Source organism: Siphateles boraxobius, unplaced genomic scaffold (assembly GCF_051911475.1).
Source record: "Siphateles boraxobius isolate OS27281-9 unplaced genomic scaffold, OSU_SipBor_1 130, whole genome shotgun sequence".
Lineage (NCBI taxonomy): Eukaryota > Metazoa > Chordata > Actinopteri > Cypriniformes > Leuciscidae > Siphateles > Siphateles boraxobius.
The window spans coordinates 11,393,613-11,415,865 of record NW_027508734.1 but is presented as its reverse complement, the minus strand read 5'-3'; the positions used below and the strand labels follow the sequence as shown (position 1 = coordinate 11,415,865).

General features: G+C 37.2%; 1 protein-coding gene across 1 annotated transcript in view; it reads right to left on the bottom strand.

The window, feature by feature from the left end:
- Positions 1 to 1,298: 1,298 nt before the first annotated feature.
- Positions 1,299 to 22,253, bottom strand: part of elp4 (elongator acetyltransferase complex subunit 4) — a 68,199-nt gene continuing 47,244 nt past the window's right edge. Inside the window, exon 10 of the mRNA XM_077227878.1 lies at positions 1,299 to 1,813. Coding sequence (XP_077083993.1) covers positions 1,703 to 1,813 — 111 coding nt within the window. The 3' untranslated portion in view covers positions 1,299 to 1,702. The remainder of the gene's footprint in view (positions 1,814 to 22,253) is intronic.

The following is a 22,253-nucleotide window of genomic DNA, read 5'->3' as shown; positions in this document are numbered from 1 at the left end:
CAGATTCTTCATCTGTCCAGTGAAAAGTACCATTTAAACGACAAAAGGCCTAATCAACACTTTGAAAAGAAGAAACATTTCAGCTTTAAAGGGGACTGATTATTACCCTTTTAGAAGTCTTGATTGTGTTTCTAGGCTCTACTAGATTAGGTTTTCAAGCTTGGTTTTTCAAAACTCATCTTATTTTTCACAAATTTTACATTGTTGCAGCACCTCTCTTCCCAGTCTGTCAGTAACGCTCTGTTTAGTTCTTGTCTCTATGGAGCCCCTCCTTCTGAAAAGCACAGCATGCTCTGATTAGTTGGATCAGTGTGTTGTGATTGGCCAACTGTTTCAAGCGTGTTTTGGAAATGGCACGCCCCTTACTATAACCGCAAGTTTCAACACACTACTAACAGAACTTGACAAGGCCTTGCCCCTTTTTTGCCCCTTTTTTGCGTATGTCTTGGCTGCTGGGCGTGAATTATTTAAAGTCCCCCTGTACTCAACAATTTTATTAAAACTCATCTTTGATCACCAGAATTACATATTTAAAAATGTTTTCCTTGAAAAAAGAATCTTCATGCCTTAAAATAGCTTGAATGTAACTCTACACCCTTGCTTTATTTAGTATATGCAGTTCTATGAATATGCAAATTATCCCCGCCTCCATTCACTCACACCAGCTCAGAGATCCACTCTTTGACGATCACACTTTGACGTGATTAGTTTCAAGGTAGTTTGTGACGTCAGAAACACCAGCGATTTCAAACTGCGTTTTTGAGACTTACTTTGGTTCACTGCAGTTTTAAGGAGAAAATACTCAGCAATGGTGTTGACTTTTGAATTTGTACATTGTTATATATCAAAATCACCACATAGACATATCAACAACATTAAAAGCTTGATTTTCACTACAGGGGGACTTTAAATGAGTAATATTGTGACGTGTTTGTTCCCGGAAGAAAACTCAATAGTACAATAGAGGGGTTTCAGTGCTAACTGATATAGAGAAAATCTTCTTTGGAGTGACTTTGTAATTTACAGATTTTTATACAGATAATTTACTTTTTTATGCTCAAAAAGTAACATTACATACTACAGAATTTTTTTTAAAATAATAATAGGACCCCTTTAACTAATTATATCCTTAACAGAGCCACTTTATGAAACTGAATTAATCTTACAGCTTAAAAGGAACATTCCAAATTCAATAATTCAATAAAAAAACCGTGAAACAAAATTGTTTGTAAAAAAAATTAGTGATAAAAACATTTTCTGCAACCACGTTTGTTTTGAACCTGAATAAAAACATGACATTTATTTTTTACATTTTTACAAACTTTATTGACACCAAATATTTATTAGCTACATAAGCTACTAAACACAAGGAAGCCATGAAGTGCACTGAAAAGACACTGGTAGCCAAGTTACGTTATCGTTATTTGCGTCACATTCTTGCTTTATCCAAAGAGAGCAACAGATGCTTGTCAGGTTCTTGTGACACTGAATATAACTGTCTTGCCTTCTTCTCCAAGTTGTGTAATTACTAAACGCAGAGCCATCTTAATCTCTTTCACTAATATTCACAGAAACCGTGTCAGTGCAGGTGCGACCGTAACCTAGTGTTGTCGTAGTGCAGCTCCAGCGCTCTCCTGCCCTTGAACATCACAGGGGTGGTGGTGGGAACTGGAGGGGGAGGTGCAGGAAGGATGGGAATCCGCTAGAAATCTAGGTGCTTGTTGCCCGTGGCAGTGGTACCACATCCTGCTGCCAGTTCTGTTTTACTCACTCGACTCACCGTCTCTGACAGGTCTGGAGGCAAGTGCAGTCTCTGAGAGAGAGAGAGAGAGAGAGAGAGAGAGAGAGAGAGAGAGAGAGAGAGAGAGAGAGAGAGAGAGAGAGAGAGAGAGAGAGAGAGAGAGAGAGAATGTAAGAGGAAGGCTGAAAGAATAATGTGTAGGGCAAAAGATAAAGCTACAAACGAAATTACTATAATAAAAACTGAATTACCATTTTCAAGCAGCTGAAAAGGTTATTACGCTCAACAAAGCTGCACTTATTTGATTAAAAATAAATACAAGTATTTATAATTGGAAACAACTGTTTTCTATTTGAATATATTTAAAATGTAATTTATTCCTGTGATGGTAAAGCTGAATTTTGAGCATCATTACTCCAGTCTTCAGTGTCAAATGATCCTTCAGAAATCATTCTAATATGACGATTTAGTGCTCAAGAAACATTTATTATTATTATCAATGTTGAAAACTGTTGTGCTGCTTAATATTTTTTTTGAGGAAACTCTGAGACATTTTGTTCAGGATTTTTTAATGAATAGAAAGTTCAAAAGAACAGCATTTATTTGAAATCTTGGTAACACTAACTAATGTAAACAAATAAGACCTTATTGTAATGTAGTATCTAAGATGAACTAACAATGAGTAATTCATTTGCTACTGTATTTATTCATCTTTGTTAATGTTAGTTAATACAAATCTAGCTGTTTATTCATGTTACTTCACTGTGCATTAACGAAAGATATCAAATGAAACATTTGATTTTAATAATGTATTAGTAAATTAGATTAATAAATGCTGTAGAAGTATTGTTCATTCCTTGTTGATGTTACCTAAAGTTGTTAACTAATGTTAACCAATGATGAAAGCTTATTGTTAAGTGTTACCGAAATCCTGTGTAACAAAAATCAGTCACTTTTGATCAATTTAATGTGTAAAAATTTCTGATATTCAGATATTTGTGGTTTATGCTGCCTTCACGTACTAATCGAAAATGTCCTACTCCCCTCTTCTGCAGTCGTGCTTACAAGCTCGTCAAGTTCAAGTGCTTTGTCAGAAAGAAAAGGAATCACGAAAGACACCAGGTTTATTCTTGCCAATTTATTGGGAAAATCTTATTAAAGCCAAAATGATATTCATCATCCCATTCATTGACAACCATATAAACGACTTGAGAGGGCGTTCATGTCCAATATTTAACTAGGAAACTCATGTGCAAGATAATTCTGATAGCACGTGAAAGCAGCATTAATATATTGAAATGTGGAGTGGGATTTTAGACCAATACTATTCCACTTTGGCGCAGGTCTAGCCAGTTCAAAGAAAAAAAAAACTTGAACATAGAAACAACGAGGCTAATAAATACAAAGCTCTGTCATGAAACTCTAGATGGCACAGACTAATAGGTCCTTAACTCAATTAGCTTGCAGTCACATTCTCTATAGGGCACAGCTGATTGGTTCCTGCTGTATCAGTAGCCAATGAGCTCGCTGCTCAACCTTCAAATGCTCAACCTCCTCCTTCCCCAGCTCCACCTGTATAGATCTGCTATGGTTAATTCATGTATGCTATATTGTACAGCAGCAGCATGTCTTACTTGCTCACAGCAGCGTGTCGTTTATGAATTATGAGTAGCAAGTCCCATACTTGCTGTGCAGCAGCAGCAATTACCAACAACAGCAGCGTAGCAGATCTATTCCGCCAAGACCAAATATATCAACATTGTCATAATCATTACCATGCCAAACACTCCGAGAGCTGTCGTAACAGAACTCATGTTGTAGTCGTAGCTGTTAAGGACAAAAACAAAAAGGAATAGAAAGGCCAAGGTAGACTTGATTCACAATTTATTTAAATCAAATTTGAACTTGTTGCTAAGCAACAATGCAATTCTCTCTTCTTTTTTTTTACTTTTAAAACTGTAAAAAAGCATCTGTATATTGCTGAATACAACTAAACCTTTACAATCTGAGATCAGTTTAAATGAAGAGGTCCTCACAAACACTTTTAGCCAGTGATGCCTGTTTCAGCTTCTTCCCTCCACAGTGAAGATCTGCAGACTTAGGCGAGAAAACATCCAAGCCCATGTTTGCAGACAGACAAAACAGTGTGTGAACACAAATTGCGTTAGACGCTTGGCCATGCACCTTAAATGGTCCGAGAAGTGTAACTGTTAGCGTGCTGCAAAAAACCCTTCAGGGAGGCTCAAGCTTTTTGGCGGTTTGTGCGTAGAGTTACGGCTTAGAGGAGAGTCATTAGAATCAAGCGTTTTATTACGGTAACCTGGCCCCACATGGGCACTAATCTCTAACAAGGCAATGAGCTACGCCAAAAAGCTTGTGCTAAAGAGGCTAATGAGGGAGCTCAGCACAAGGTACACACACACACACACACACACACACACACACACACACACACACACACACACACACACACACACACACACACACACACACACACACACACACACACACACACACACACAAGAGTAGTCAAGTGCACGATTAAATGCAGTTCTGTACGGACAATAAATCGCCACAAGCCAAACATACCTGCAACTGCAGCCTTGATTCAGGTGACCTTTTTTCCCTCAGGTTGATGTTTATCTCCCACCAAACAATGGTCTTCTAAATATCCTATTGTTTGTTGAACAGCAAGTAAATCACAATCCCAAAAAGGTATGTCGTTGGAAGCTCAGGACAATCTCTAATTTCCCTGAGCCTTTTCCACACGCTTTTAAGAGCTTCAGATCCTTTCCCCCTGAAACCCTCAAGGCTACGATGCTTCCCCAATCAGGAGACACCCAGGATCAAAATGTAAAGCTTATCAGAAGGTATTCTGAAGAACATGAGAACGGATCTACAGATTGGAAAATGCTGGAACTTAAAGGGATAGTTCACCACAAAATGTAAATTCTGTACTCACCCTCATGTTGTTTTAAAACCTTTTAAAATGCTTAACGGATGTGGTCACCATGTTGTTGTATCTAAAAGAGCAAACAATTCTTCAAAAATGTAATTTTTTGTTACACATGAGGGTGAGTACATAATGACAATTTAAACTTTTACCTATTTCTTAAAAAAAAAGGAGTTGGCATTTAAAAGGAGTTTATATTTAAAAAACTATTTTTCAATATTATTAAATTTAATTAATATATAGTATTAAGTAATATTATATATATATATATATATATATATATATATATATATATATATATATATATATATATATATATATATATATACTACGTATTACCATTTAAAAAAATGGCTAATATTTATTACTTAAAAATGGTTGCAACCATAAAGCAAAAGAAGTAATGTGACATTTTCTGTATACATTATATATATATATTATTAAGAAAACTGACAAAATATTATTTACTCTATAACCTCAAAGAAAAAAAGGGTTGCAACACTACTTTGCTAAGCATACAAGCTCGTAAAGATTTGCATTAAACAGTCCATCGACTTGAAGACACTGAAGTGTAATAAAAAAATAAAAAAACATTCCACTTTGACTTATACTCTCAGCCTCCCAGCAGTCTAGACCAATCAATACTAGAGAGTGTGACTAAGAGTACTTGAACAAGACACACACTTGAACACACTATGTCCTACTGTCTGTGGAAATGCAGGAACTGTGCACCCATAATGCATTTGGTATAGTTTAAATCTAAGGGTGCTCTGTTATGAATTCTGCCAACAAGCAATACAATATGTTTTTATTGTTCTGTATCTTCTGTGTGAATACCAAGTGTAATAAATGTATAATTTTCTTTCCTGGTCCAGACTAAAATAATCAAGAGAACCGAACTACAAGTGAAAACACATCCTTAGGTAGTAAACAGCTAGACTTAAAATAATAATGACTGTTTTTAAACAGATTTCCTGAATATTGCAGCGGTCGGCCACAGATCGAACAAACACATAACCACACCTGAGACTCACATCATTGGTTGAGTCAATGCAGGATTTCAAACAAACCAAACCAGAATGGTTTATTTATAATTGCACATTAAACTGAGATAGGAGACATTTTTAACCAAGAAACAAAGAAAAGTCAACCAACTGAGCCCATAGAAAACCTCTAGGATTATTAAAGGGATGAGTGGATTATTAAGAGGCAATCATTGTCATGAAGTGCTTTATGCAAACAGCAAGAACAATTTCTGCCAAAGACTCACTTGTACAAATCACTTTAAAACTCTTGAAGTGATTTACAAGAGGTTCTCGAGAGGAACGTTAAGAGTGGCTTTCCTAAAGAGGGTTACAAATAACACTCCACGGCGAACAAAACCTCACACTGATAATAGCTTCAAAGCCCTCCAGCTACTTCTTGTTGGTAGCACTGGTACTTGTGAAAAATCACCACAAATCTCACAGGAGATTGCGTTTTAAGACACTTAACGTAATGTGCTTTGGGATCAAAGGAGTTTGGATTGAAGTAACAGGCTTTGGGGTGAATTCAGGTAAATTAGGAAATTTGAAAAGCACGTAGCCCAACTTACCTGAATTCACACTAACTTTCAACACTCACTACAACAAATTCACACTCACTACAACAAAATTCACACTCACTACAACAAAACGATACAAAAATAGCTTTGTTCCAGTAGTGATTAATCACATGAATAGTGTTAAGATGGAGTAGGTTGTTTAAGTGTGTTTTTAGTGTCTTGTTGTCTGTTTTTGATATGATGTAAATGTTTATATGTTTGAGAAATAGCCTACACTTGTTCTCTGGAACTTAATTTACCTACGAGTATAAATAAAGGAACCTGAACCTAACTTACCCCAACTCAAAAAGCCTGGGACTGTGTCAAAAATAAGTTTTCTTCACTTTACCCAAGAGTAGATCACAATGTGTAATGCATTTGCAACACACGCACGCGCACACGCGCGCACGCGCGCACACACACACACACACACACACACACACACACACACACACACACACACACACACACACGAAGTGGATCAAAACCTTTCATCGAAGATATACAAACATTTTAAACCGTACTCGTTTTTATCTTAGGACATCTTTGATTAACTTTTTTGATCCACTTCAAATGTATATATGTGTGTGTTTGTATATATATATATATATATATACACACACACACACTCACGCATACGCACGGTTTAACAAAGAAAGAAAAAATATCTTTATATACATATATTTATATGCAGTGTAAACCAAATACATGTTTTATAAATATTATTATGAAATAAATAGTATTGTAATTCTTGAAATAAGACAAGATAAGAAACATGGCGAATGACTGCCAAAACTGTTAACCTACTGAACATCATGAAAATAATTTGATTCTGGTATGAAATGGATTCTGGTATTAAATGGAACCAGTTGGGACTAATAACCAACTCCAACACGATTTCCAACACTAACAATAAGCTTGTGTCTTCATGTTTCACCAAGCTTTGTATTTCGTAAGCAAAATGTTAAATGATGCATAGAAGCACAAACTGTAGTTTAAACATGTTAAATATCCCATGCAATACATGTCCAGAAGCCTTTTTGTTTGACAGACAAGAGCAAATTTTCCAGAACAATGCTTCTTATTTTTAAGAGCTGATGAAATTCTTCAGAGGCACATACATGTTTCAGGGCAACAGGAGAGGTTATTGAAGACCAGCTTAGTGTACCTGGAATCAATATTAACTGTTATTTTCTTCTTTCACACAGATCACAATGACCTGTATAATATGATTCTTCGATGACCACAAGCCCAATTTTTTCCGTTTCCTTTATCTCCTTAAAGTCTAGCATTATGTACTTTTACCCATCATCAATGAATTAAAAGCATCACAAATCACAACAGTGTGAACAGCCATTATATGATTCTTGTAGCAACACTGTACTCAATTTTTAAGAAAGGTAGGATTACCAGTGGCTTCTTTTACCATTTAACGGGATCCTCTCTAAGCATTTAAGATTGCACACATGCACAATCTGTGTATATAAATGTACATTAAATTACATTGATTATATATACATTAAATGTATGTGTATATATTCATACACACTACTTGGCAAACGTCCATTTGTGTTTTCTGCATGGTGGGTTTTTTAATTAACCATGTTTAAACAAGCACCAAGAGTTAGTGCTCTTAAACACAGCAGCTCTATTTCACAATGTGCAATTTGGGGGCCTACATAATATCAGAACCATCGGACATGAAATAATGTGAAGTAATAACTTCTGGCGTCAGCACTATAATTATCACAATTTTCTATTTCATTTGAACGTTATTCAAAATCCAATCCAAGCCAAGTGACAAGCACCCGAGGACAAGTAAAAGTAACCGAGATAATAAAAAAGCCCAAACGTGTACCGCAATCAGTATCGTTCTCATTGCACCTCACCCTCTGGTCAGCTGTGTCCACTGTGCTCCGAGTCTTTAGGCCAGTGACTGCAGAGGTCAGGAGTCTAGGGGGAGTTTTCACTCCTCTCTGCTCGTTCGGATTTGGAGAGGTGCCATAAGAACGGACCCTGGGTGCTGTCAGATGGGTGTTGGATGTACGCTGGGGGCTTAAGACCCTTGCGGACTGGCTGGCCGGAATATGAATGCAGAGGCGGACGCCCCCAAGGTACTTTGGGGTGCAAAAGGCACAGAGGACAAACACGTGTAAGTGCTGCTTTCATATCCGATTGGCTGAGTTGAGAAATGAAGGCAGTATATGATATGACAGTGTATCACGAGGAACACCACCTCCGCTTCTGCTAGCTTCTCAAAATGCTTGTTTTAACCCTTTTGTGGACAGTTACACAAACATTTTAAATATAAGTGGAAGATATCTACGTGTTGTAACTGCCAAGCCACTGTCCTACATGAATCCGTGTGTATCATTCTATAGATCATATAGCAAAAAACAAAGCAAAAAAAAGTGGGTGACACTTTATTTTAAGGTGTCCTTGTAACAGTGTATTTATACATTTAAGTACTGAGTGATATTAATTAACTACATGTACTTACTATAGGGTTAGGATTGGTTTAAGGTTAGTTGCATGTAGTTATGCATAATTTATAGTAATTACTATAGAAATTACATGTCACGTGATACAAGGACACTGTAAAGTGTTACCAAAAAGTGACTATTATACATGATGATTGTGCAACCCAGCATTTTTCAGGGTTCATTTAAATGTAAATGACTAATAAAATAGGAAAACAGGACCGAAAACAGAGACAGTTTGCAGTTATTGAATATAAATATCTCACTGAACATACACTACCGTTTATAAGTTTGGGATCAGTATGATTTTTTTAAAGTCTCTTCTGCTCTCAAAAGCGACATTTATTTGATAAAAAACCCCCCCAAAACAGCAAAACAGCAACATTGTGATATTTTTGTGGAAACCAAAGGATTCTTTGATGAATAGAAAAGGGACAACATATTTGAAACAGAATTATTTTGTAACATTATAAATGCTTCAATAAAAGTATTCATTTCTTTTAAAGAAATCTCAAACTTTTGAACAGCAGTGTACTTTTACAGCAAAGTACGATTTGAAAACTAAATTCAAACAACCACAGGGTAAAGTAACTAAATGAATTTTAATACAGCATATAACAATTGTAAATTTTTGGATAATCGAATTGTTTAAATTGGCAAGAGGGAAGTCACATTAAAGATGGAATACATTACTCAACTTTTAACAAATGAAAGAATGCAGAAATGGGTCAAGCTTATTCAATGGCATTGCTTACAATGTTGAGATTCAGATTTGAGTCGTAATATAGCACACCCTATATTATCTCTATAGTCTACTCTAAAATACCAAATAGAGAACAAATAGATGGAATCTGACGGTAAGAAATTGTACCCATCATATTATATACTACATGATACATGAAATTTGACAACTCTGAGTTTGCAAAATATGCAGATTGGAGCCGACAGCCACGGGAAAAAGCTAAAATCATGTTAGAAAAGGGGCTAACATCTTTGTTCAAGTCAGGCAATATAATTGCCTAATAATTAATTGTTCATACCATCACCTTATTGTTGTTTCCTCTGCAATTTTACATTGAAAAGAGCGGCATTTCTGAAAGAACCTGTTGACCTTTCATTCTCATTAAAGACTGGAAGTGCTTGGAACTGCCAGTGATAAACTCCCCAAAAGGAACCACAAACAAATATACAATGTGAAGCCCTTCCAGTCCGTTCTCCACATGCCCAACAAAACCCAGTCCCCATTCTCCTCCTTCCCACCTCCCCCCAAACCATAAGTGGGGTTCAAACACAGTTTAAACACATTACGTGCAGGAGTGGCGAGGTCGGCCACGGGTTACTGTGCCGTTCCCTCAACGGGCCTGACCAGTCGCTTGAGTGGAGTCCTCTGGATCACACTCCAGGGTACGTGTGTGTTGCGTGCTGGCGTTACCCCCCCACCGCCAATGTCTAGCAGAATACAAAAAAAGAAACTCCTGTCTGATGTGCCTACAAATGGAGGTGTGGGACTCAATCCTTCAGGCCAATAAGAGCAGCCCACAAGCTTAAGGGAAGTGTGCGTGAGAGTGTGTGCATTTGTGTGTGTGACAGCAAGCTAAAGGCTTCTGCTGTTAGCCATCGCTGCTCTTTATGCGTGTGCAGCACCGTGAGGAAGGAGCTAATGAGCCAGCAGGTATTTTCAGCTATCAAGAAGACATGGGAGGAGAAACGCTAGTGAGAGAAGGAAAAAGAGAAGGTGGGGTGAGAGAGGAAAAGGACTCTTTTAGGATAATGGCAGATAAAGATGGGGTTTTGTATGGACGACTTGGCTTTCGCAAGACTTGAAAGGCTGAAGATCAAACCGAGACAAAAGGAGAACTGGGTGTGTGAGAGGACGAAAGAGGAACTTGGAGACAGAGAGACAGAGAGAGACAGAGAGAGAGAGAGAGAGAGACAGAGAGACACAGAGAGAGAGAGAGAGAGAGAGAGAGAGAGAGAGAGAGAGAGAGAGAGAGAGAGAGACACAGAGAGAGAGAGAGAGAGAGAGAGAGAGAGAGAGAGAGAGAGAGAGAGAGAGAGAGAGAGAGAGAGAGAGAGAAAGAGAAAGCGGGCAAAAGAGAGTCTAAGTGTGTGTTTAAGTGCTTCACAGAGTGTTAATGAATTGGGGGTGTAATCCATCACAGGTTGTAACTCTTCACAAGAAAGAGTCCCTTTAACCAAAGGACAGCACTTGTGGGGACAAAGACAGGCATAGTGTGGACTTCATACTGCAGCGCTGAAAAGGTGTTGCCGTTAGTAACCCCATCCCATTGAACCACAATCTACTCTTTAACAGTCACAAGTCTGACCTTAACCAACAACACCAAGCTGACTAGAATGACAACTTTAGGCCTTTATATATCCAGTATACACGACAGCTCAAAAGTTTAGGATCGGTACGATTTTTTAATGTTTTTGAAACATAATCAACTTTATAACATAATAAATGTTTTTACCGTCACTTTTGATCAATTTAATGAATCCTTGCTGAATAAAAGTATTGATTTCTCTCACACACACGTCTATATCCATCAATCTATCTATCTAGGCATAAAGTTGTCGTTCTAGATAGATCGTTTTTATGTATGTGTGGCTCATGTGAGGAACAGATATGTAATTGTGTGCTGCGAGTGATTTGAAGGTCACTGAAGGACACACTGTAGAGGGGAGAGACAACAACACTCCAGCGACTTCTCTCCTGTCACAACAGGTTTAGTCCAGCACACATTATATCAGAGAAACAACAGCTCCGTTACGCTACATACACACCATTTGCATCTGCTGAAAGAAAAAGTCTACTCTAAAAGAATGAAGAAAATGTCAAACTCAGAAAACGTGAAGTATGTTGAAAAACTTTGCTCGGTGCTAGGTGTTTTTATTTTATATATGTTTTCCCCCAGTAAAAATGTTACTTGTTTGGGCTTATTGTGCACATCTGACAAAAATATCATGTGTGAATTTATTATTATGTAAACGTTTTTAGAAGGGAAGAGGGAGTCTGTCCATTCATTTATTGTAAATAGTTGCAATTCTGTTTGGATATGCTAGAAAAAAAAACAATTTCAACTCACAGCGATGCTTGTGTGCAGTTCTGTTACGATAAACGCATTAAGATTAAAACACCTTAAGAGGATGGGTAACCAACTGGACACTTTTTCAGACAGAAAACTTTCTGTAATAAAAAAACAGTAGGGAAAGAAAGATGAGAAGCAAAAGAGAGAGAGAGCCGGCGCGGGAGCTTGGCTACAGTTTGTGCTGTGCAATTGAATTTCACACAATATGAGGCAGCAAATGACATGTAAATCATGAACAGCGTCCGGCTTGCTTTTCCATGACAGAGTTAAATACCGGAGGTGTTAGAAAAATCATACGGCCGCTCCAGAGGGCCAGGCAAGAAAACAGCAGGGATGCAGAGGGCTCCGAGACACTGAAAGGTCTTCCTCGAGCTCCACTGAACATCCAATCTGGCACACACACACACACACACACACACACACACACACACACACACACACACACAAACGATTGCTTCAGACTCTGGGCCACCACAATGAGGACGAGGCCTGTAATTGTGTTTGTCCACCTGGGTATAAAATAAGCATTCTGGCGATGTGATGCTGGCTTGCTGTGCTGCTGAGTCCTGCGCGGAGGGGAGCAGCCATGAGTGGATACACTTCATTACCCCCTAGATTCTCCCTCCAATTACCCCTAAATAAATACACACAGCCTACTGGCAACAACAATGACATATAGCCCCGAAAGGAGAATGAAAGGAGAACCGTATCCAACGCAATTCACATGCATATATGAGTGCTGTTGGATAATGACCGTGGACAAAGAGAGAAACGCAGACATTTAAATAATTTCAGACCAGGAGGATCTACATATTTAAGAGTTAAAGAGGGTCAGTGCAAAGAGTCTGCAGAGATCATTCAGATTGATAACAGGGATTTATTGTTAGACTGCAATGGGCCATATACTGAGGCATTTGTAGGGATATCTTTATAAGAACTAAGGGAAATTGCATTTCTTTGCATGTAGCAGAATATGTAAATGCAAATAAACAGACAGACAGATATAGATAAAGAGATAGATAGATAGATAGACAGACAGACATAGAGACAGACAGACAGATATATGAATAGATAAAGAAATACAGATAGAGAGACATGCATACAGACAGACAGACAAATCTATAGACAGATAGACATTATTATTATATAAGTTATTTAGCAGTATTTTAAACAATAGAATTGTAAGCTTCCTTAACGAACACTGTCCTGAGCACGAGTCAGATTGGCTTCGTTCCAAATCACAGAACTACTGACCACACCCTACACACCCTAATCAATAAACACGTAAAACAGACCAAAAACGGAAAAAAATATTTGCATGCTTTGTCAATTTCAAAAAAGCATTTGATTCTATTTGGCACAATGGATTATATTACAAACTTTTACAAAGTGGTGTAGGGGGTAAAGTTTATGACATTATAAAATCAATGTATTCGAACAACAAATGTGCAATACGAATTGGCAACAAACATACAGAATTCTTCACCCAGAAAAGAGGAGTGCGGCAGGGCTGTATCCTGAGTCCAACGCTGTTCAACATCTACATTAATGAACTAGCGGTGCAGTTGGAACAGTCTACGGGCCCTGGACTCACTCTACAGGACACAAACATCGAGCTCTTGGTGTATGCAGACGACCTGGTGCTGCTGTCACCCTGTAAGTGTGTGTGTGTGTGTGTGAGAGAGAGATTGTCACCCACTGCACAGGGAATACAGCAGCACCTGGAACTGCTGGAGAACTACTGCCAGGTCCCAGGGACCTGGCAGTCAACCTCACAAAGACAAACATTATGGTCTTTCAGAAGAAGCCCAGATGTCAGGAACACAGATACAGTCTAGGCAGCACCGCGCCATTATACGCCATTAAGAAATACACCATTAACTAATATGCCATCAAGAAAAAATGCCCAAAAAATTGAAATACCAACCAATTTCAATCTGGTGTAAAATCTTTGATAGTGTAATTCAGCTCATTGCGCTGTATGGAAGTGAGGTTTGGGGTTCACTCAGTGATCAGAGCTAAACTAGATGGAACAGACATCCAACCGAAGACCTACACACAGAATTCTGCTAAATTATTCTAAAACTACAAAGGAAAACACCCAATAATGCATGTAGGGCAGAGTTAGGCCGATTCCCATTGATTGTTAATATGCAAAAAAGATCCCTCACATTCTGGATGCATCTAAAACCAAGTCCCACAGAATCGCTGCATTTTAAAGCACTACAAACCCAAGAACTGAACCCCGAAAAAAGTCCCCTCAGTCAGCTAGTTCTGAGACTTACTAACCTGACTAACTCTACTAACACTAACCAGTCTCAGACCAGCACTGCTTCTCACACAAACATCAAAATAAACCAAATAATCAAACAGTCTATACTATAGACAAACTATCGAACTCTGAAATCAAAATATGAATTGGAAGAATATCTCCAGAGTGTGAGAGACACAAAGCAGAGACGGATCCTGAGCAAGTACAGGCTGAGTGAACACAGCCTAGCCATCGAGACCGGCAGACACAGAAAGAGCTGGTTATCCCGAGAGCAAAGAGTGTGTGTTCACTGTAGGACAGGAGACACACTTCCTCCTTCACTGTCACAAATACAGTTCAATCAGAGACCTCTACTTAAACAAATTCACTACCTTAATACAGAACTTTACAGCCATGACTGAAATAGAACAGATAGAGATCGCACTAGGAGAGGGACAGACAGCAGCACTGGCTGCCAGATACGTGTATGTGTGTGTGTGTGTGCCAAAGCCTGAGAGACAGCAGGTGAATGTGTGTGTAATGTGTTTGTCTAACCTCAGTGTGTTTCCCTACTGTCCACCACAGTGACCTGCAGTAATGTGTGTGTGTATATGTTAAAACACTGTGGTATCAAATGTTCACACATACTTTAATTTGTTACACTGTTAATTTGTACAATTAATTTAATTTGCAATTTATATATTTATTTGCAATATTTTATTATTTTGATGTCTTTATAATTATTCTATGTATTCTAAGCTTTGGCATTGTTGTATTATGTACAGACATGGCAATAAAGCATTTTTTTTAAAAGACAGACAGAAATACAGATAGAGAAACCGACAGACAGACAGATCAATAGACAGATAAAGAGATAGATATAAAGATAGATAGATAGATAGATAGATAGATAGATAGATAGATAGATAGATAGATAGATAGACAGACAGATAGACAGACAGATAGACAGATAGACAGATAGATAGACAGATAGATAGATAGATAGATAGATAGATAGATAGATAGATAGATAGATAGATAGATAGATAGATAGATAGATAGATAGATAGATAGATAGATAGAATCATACAGACAGATAGACGGACAGGCAGACAGACAGACAGACAGATAGACGGACAGACAGACAGATAGATAGATAGACAGACATAGACAGACAGACATAGATAAGCAAAGACATACAGACAGAAAGATAGAGACAGATAGATAGATAGATAGGCTTGATAGATAAATAGAGACAAATAGAGACAGACAGACAGACAAACAGACAGACAGATATACAGATAGATAGATAGATAGATAGATAGATAGATAGATAGATAGATAGAAACATACAGACAGACAGATAGAAACATAAAGACAGACAGAGAGAGAGAGAGAGAGCGAGCGAGAGAGATAGAGAGAGAGAGACAGACAGACAGACAGAGACAGATCGATAGACATAGAAAGACATACAGCCAGATAGAAAGATAGAGACAGACATATACACAGAGACACAGACAGATAGATAGACATAGATAGATAGATAGATAGATAGATAGATAGAGACAGACGAATAGACAGACAGACAGATAGAGACAGAAAGACAGACAGATGGACAGACAGGCAGACTGACAGATTGATAGACACAGACAGATAGACATATAGATAGGCTAGATAGATAGACAGACAGACAAACAGATAGATAGATAGATAGATAGAGACAAATAGACAGACAGATAGACGGACAGACAGACAGGCAGACAGATAGACGGACAGACAGACAGATAGATAGATAGACAGACAGAAATAGATAATCAAAGACATACAGACAGAAAGATAGAGACAGATAGATAGATAGGCTTGATAGATAAATAGAGACAAATAGAGACAGACAGACAAACAGACAAACAGATATACAGATAGATAGATAGATAGATAGATAGATAGATAGATAGATAGATAGATAGATAGATAGATAGATAGACAGACAGATAGAAACATACAGACAGACAGATAGAAACATACAGACAGAGAGAGAGAGAGAGAGAGAGAGAGAGAGAGAGAGGGCGAGCTAGTGAGAGAGATAGAGAGAGAGAGACAGACAGACAGACAGACAGATAGATAGACATAGAAAGACATACAGACAGATAGAAAGATAGAGACAGACATATAGACAGAGACACAGACAGATAGATAGACATAGATAGATAGATAGATAGATAGATAGAGACAGACGAATAGACAGACAGACAGATAGAGACAGAAAGACAGACAGATGGACAGACAGGCAGACTGACAGATTGATAGACACAGACAGATAGACATATAGATAGGCTAGAGAGATAGACAGACAGACAAACAGACAAACAGATAGATAGAGACAAATAGACAGACAGATAGACGGACAGACAGACAGATAGACGGACAGACAGATAGATAGATAGACAGACAGACATAGATAAGCAAAGACATACAGACAGAAAGATAGAGACAGATAGATAGATAGATAGATAGATAGATAGATAGATAGGCTTGATAGATAGAGACAAATAGAGACAGACAGACAGACAAACAGACAGACAGATATACAGATAGATAGATAGATAGATAGACAGAAACATACAGACAGACAGATAGAAACATACAGATTTATCTATCAGTGATCTAAATGATAATCATCATCAGACTGGAGCACGTGAGCAGTCAGCGCACCTGCCAAAAGGCTGTTCCCACATCACCAGTTTTTAAGTCCTGCTCAGCAAGAGACCAATCACACTCACGGGTGCATGAATGAACACGGCCATTCACAAAGCAGGAGGTGTGCGTTTGCTCATGGCCAAGCTAATGATTTTGATGAGAAACGCAGTTGAAAACGCATCCTGTGCAGTTGAGTGACGCTGACAGATGTGAACTGACACCAAAAATGAAATGGGCTCATCAAAATTCCTGTCTGATTGGGAACTAATTGGAAACCATCACAGGTATTACACGAGAGGCGGGGGTTAACGTGCATCCAGTGCATTGTCAGCATTCTGCCATGGTAGAACACCTTTCAAAAGAATCCCTGCACACCTGCACCACCTTGGCTCTGGGCATACAGTTAGTATTTGTCATGCTATTCGATCAGTTGTTCCCACGGAGGAGGGAGGAAGGCACATATTTTCACCAGCTTATAGGAAGGCTTTCGTCTCAGCGAACAAAGTGCAACTAGGTTCCTGAGAAAAAATGAGAGTGGGACACCTAAGTCCAAATTAGCAGCTATGAACTGGCATCTTAACCTGTTGCTCGGGACAGCAATGCGTTTAAGCATGCAGAACATCAGGACAGACAGACAGACAGACAGACAGAGACAGACAGACAGACAGACAGACAGACAGACAGACAGACAGACAGACAGAGACAGACAGACAGACAGACAGACAGGCAGATAGACAGATAGATAGATAGATACAGACAGATAGATAGATAGATAGATAGATAGATACAGACAGACAGAACCCCAAATTCAAATTAGAATATTACATGAAATCAATTAAAAAAAGGATTTTAAATACAGAAATGTCGGCCCTCTGAAAAGTATAATCATGCATATGTATATAGTTATATATACTAAATATATTAATTTCACCTTTCAATTTGAATTACTGAAATACACAAACTTTTGCACAATATTCAAATTTTTCGAGTTTCACCTGTACGGACAGACAGATAGAAAGAAAGAAAGAAAGAAAGACAGACAGACAGACAATGGAAAAGTATTATTTTAGATTTTATGTCTTTTCAGTTTGATGTATTGCCTGACCTTGTCAAACAGTCATTTAGGCCGCAGTGTTTATGGAGATATGAAGTGGCAACAATGTTTTGGACATCAAAGAATTTGCAGTGTCTTCTACCTGCTCAAAGCACTAGGGTTTGCTGTGTGTGAGTGTGTGTTTGTGAGCTGTGAAATGGAGGGTTGCGTGCTGGGCCAGTGTGAAACGCAGCACAAATGCATGAGTCTGCGTGAATATGAGAGCAGCATTAGTGTCTGATCTGAGACCAGTCATGCACTCTTTCTTTTTTTCTGTTCTACCAACTAATTTCTTTTCTCTGCCCCTCAACACAGACCTGTTTGAATGACCAGTGTTCGCAGATGACTTTTTTTTAATAAATAATATAATTTAAATAAATTATTATAATAGATAAATGATGAAACATTATTTTGTTCATTCATAAAACACACACTACTGGATTTTCTCAAATCTCAATCTCAAATCCCAATCTGTGGAGCTTTTTTCTTTAAATATTTTTAATTAAATCGACTTTTTACTCTGATGCAAATCCTCATCTACTTTTTTTTATTAGTAAAATATTACATTACATAAACTGTTGATTTTTTAATTTTGAACCCCTAGCAAGACTTTTTTATAAATTATTCTAGTTTTAAAAAGTAGTTTAACAACTTTAAACTTTTATTTAATGTTGTCCTAATTTTTAAGAATGTTAAAAGTTGACATCATTTATTAAAAAAACTATTTGTATATAAAAACTGTTAAAATTCTTTGCACTAATCTTTCTTGGTATTGTATTTTATTAAATTAAACGATTTAATTATGAAGATTTCCTCTTGGTAATCATCTGAGTCTCCTGCATTTTCACATCATCTTTCAGCTGGCATTTTTATTACTATTATTTTGATTAAGGTGCTGGTAATGGCCATCAGTGAAGCAGGACTAACTCAAATACATTCATTGACCTTTATGTTTTAGTGTGGGCTTTTCTGAGGCTTAGAGAAGGCGATAGAAAGATCTCACATGGACACTTCATCTACTTTGTGCAGCGTAGGGTTAGCTGTAATAGCTGTGTGTTTGCATTTGATTTACTCAATCTCAATATGGTTTTTGTACAGAGTGGAGTCTTATCTAAGGTGCTCAATTGAGAAATTAATGAGGATAGTTTGAGCTTTAACATAGTGGACAGAAAATTACTAGACAGTTTTCTTTATTGACCAAGTGAATGAGGACATGAGCTGTTAAGCTCCAAAATGACTAAAATAGCAACATAAAAGTAAGTCTTCTGAAGCCATAGAACCTGTGTGTAATGAGCAGTGTAAAATTTAAGCAGCATTGGTCACAATATTTTAATATAATGACTATTATAAGTATTTTTATTATTTTGAGCAGCAATTTTAGAGGCATTAGTTAAAAGTATAATGAGGAGCGGATGGCATCAGTTTCCAGCTGAGGTAGCAAAGCCTTGGCACCACTGCTAATGCTAACGGAGCACTGAGCACAAATACCTGTTTAAGATGTTAATTTACCCATAATTGGAATGTAAATTCTTACATTTGGATGAAGGCATCAACTGTCAAATAGCCATATCATTATATCCCTTTTTCACCCTTTCATACACATCATAATTTCTTGACGTTTCCCTTCATTTTTTTGTGTTTTAGTGAAGCCACATCCCAGCTATTCTGTTTATAATATTCTCAGTTCATTTTCCGTACCTTTTGTTTGGCTTTGTATCTTTATTTCACCCGTGTCTGATACTTTTGCTCCTGTGGGATTTGGGAAATTTGCGTATGAAAATTGCGTTTCGTTTGATGCCAGTATTTTGATTGTGCATCCATTACTTCTGCTGAATATTCCTCAATGCAAATAAGCCCAGACCCACCGAAGAGCTACACGTATCTGAGATAATTAATTTCCCTTTGAAAGCCAGCTGAAAACGGGAAACCCTGCCAGGAACAAGGAAAAAAATTAGTGTTCATTTAGGTTTTTTTTTGGCAGTGGACAAATTAATAGTTTTTGCCTCAAACAATATGGCCACCTAGGGATATCTGCTTTATTCCTTGCTTCAAGTGGTTTTGGCCCGGGTGGACTGGTAATCAATTAACCATGCCGACTGACATGAGCATGCTAATGTTTCTGTAAGCAAGGGTCAGACTGGCTAGGCTAACGCCGTCGAGCTGTTGCCTCTTTATTGGAATCGTGAGGTCTGTTGTTGAGTCTGACCATGCTGTTGCTCATGTGAAGATCAGTTTTACATTAAAATGTCTTTCAGCAGTCACTGCTACTGTACTTGGGTGAGTTTCACAAATAAATGTAAAGATCATATTCCTCCATACAAGAAAACAAGAAATTACATTTTGCATTAAGAATATGAGGGATTTTTTTTAAATTATGATGTTCTTTTTGCGACAAGCATTTTTGAAAGGTTATTTTTTCTTAATATTCTTATTACAGAAATGTTAAATTAAATTTTGTTAAAATTAATGTTAATTTTGTTTAATTTAAATATCGAATATCTGCATTAATTTGATCAGAAATAGAGTAAAAACTACACTATTGTGACACATTACAATTTAAGATAACTGTTCAAACAACAAAGAAAACAAGGAAATTGGAAAGATCTCTGCCAAAACCCTAGTATGAAATAATGAAAATGATGAAATGTTTACACTCAAAACACTTATAATTTTCCTATCTGATTGAACTTCTGACCTCAAAACCAAATGTAAACCATAAGAAATCCAAACTATAACACTCCTATTTCAAATCTAATGCTTCATGGAAAATAAGAAAAACAGATAACTCCTAAAATAATAAAAACGTAATCTGCAAAATGGGCCATATTCTTAATAAATTATAATGTTTGGCATAATTAATTATGTCGTGAACACTAGTTAATAACTATACTGAGGTTATGTAGAATGAATCATCCCAATACACAAGTATCCATATGTATGTGTGTTTGATTCTAGCAATGGTTTACCAGTCCAGAATTCACAGCAAATGTGCGTGATTGCAGCAGTGTGCATGTGAATGGGGGGGATGGGACAAACTGGAGGCACGCCAGGGATAGGTGAGCTGTCACTGGTCATTAACATCATCACTGCCACGACACAAGGAAGCAGGGAGGCTGGGGGAAGTGGGCGGAGATTGTTTGGCCATAAAATGCAAGTGTGATCGAAAACTTGCTCTCCTTTCTGAACTGCCACATGGCAGTTGCCTCATGGGAAACCCAGGCACGCAAACAACTTATATCATAATAGTTATTGTCGAAAGGGAACACGCACCAATACAATAATGTACAAATGAATAGCTGTCAAGTTATTCATGGTGACTGAGAGCGGAAAATAAACTGATTGCTGTAATTTTAAGTACAATTTAAAAACAAGATGATAAAGAATATGGTTTCATGGATGCAATATGTCATATGCAATATGGTAAGAATTAGTGTCACCCTCCTTGGTTAAATGTGAACAAAAAAGCCTGTAAAAAATAAATCTGCATTGTTAATCCTTTTGAACTTTTATTAAAAAAAGTTACATGAATCCAAGTTTTCATTGAAGTAAAAGAATTACGAATATCTCTTTATGAAATAAGTGTTCTTCTCTTAAATTCACCTCACTCATTTTCTATAGGGTTCAGGCCTGGGAACTGGGATAGTCACGACAGAAGTTTCATTTTGTGCTCAGTGACAGATTTTTGTGTTGATTTTAATGTTTGTTTTGGATCATTGTCTAATGGAAGATGCAACCATGGCCCATTCTAAGATTTCTAGCAGAGGCGGTCAGGTTTAGATTTTTTATAGAATCCATAAACTTTTCTGGCTAGAATCCATGATACCATGTATTTGAACAAGATGTCCAGTACCTCCTGCAGAAAAATAGGCCCACAACATTAAAGATATTTAGATATTATATAATATAATATAAAGATATTATATTTAACCTAAAATTTAAATATGAATGGGAATATACTTTACTCTAGATATTTTACTCCTAAGCATTTCTAGGGGTGCCAATAATTATGGCCAACGTGTTTTGGAGAAAAACATTTATTTCATAATGTCATTTTCCTCCCACTTCCAATTCTTTTACTTCAATAAAAGGTTTGATTTTTGAGAGATTTTTGAAAGAAATATCAAAAGGATAAACAATGCAGATGTATTTTCACAGGCATCATATTTACCAAGGGTGACAATAATTCTGTGAATATATATAATATTTAGATTATTTAAAAAGTTTCTTAACCGAAAAACTTTCTTTAAAAAAATACTGAAAATAGTTTATATAATAACAATTATTTAATAAGCCTATATTTAATTTAAATTTTAAGATCATATATAAAGTTTCCACAACCCAAAAATTGTTTTTATGATGGTGAA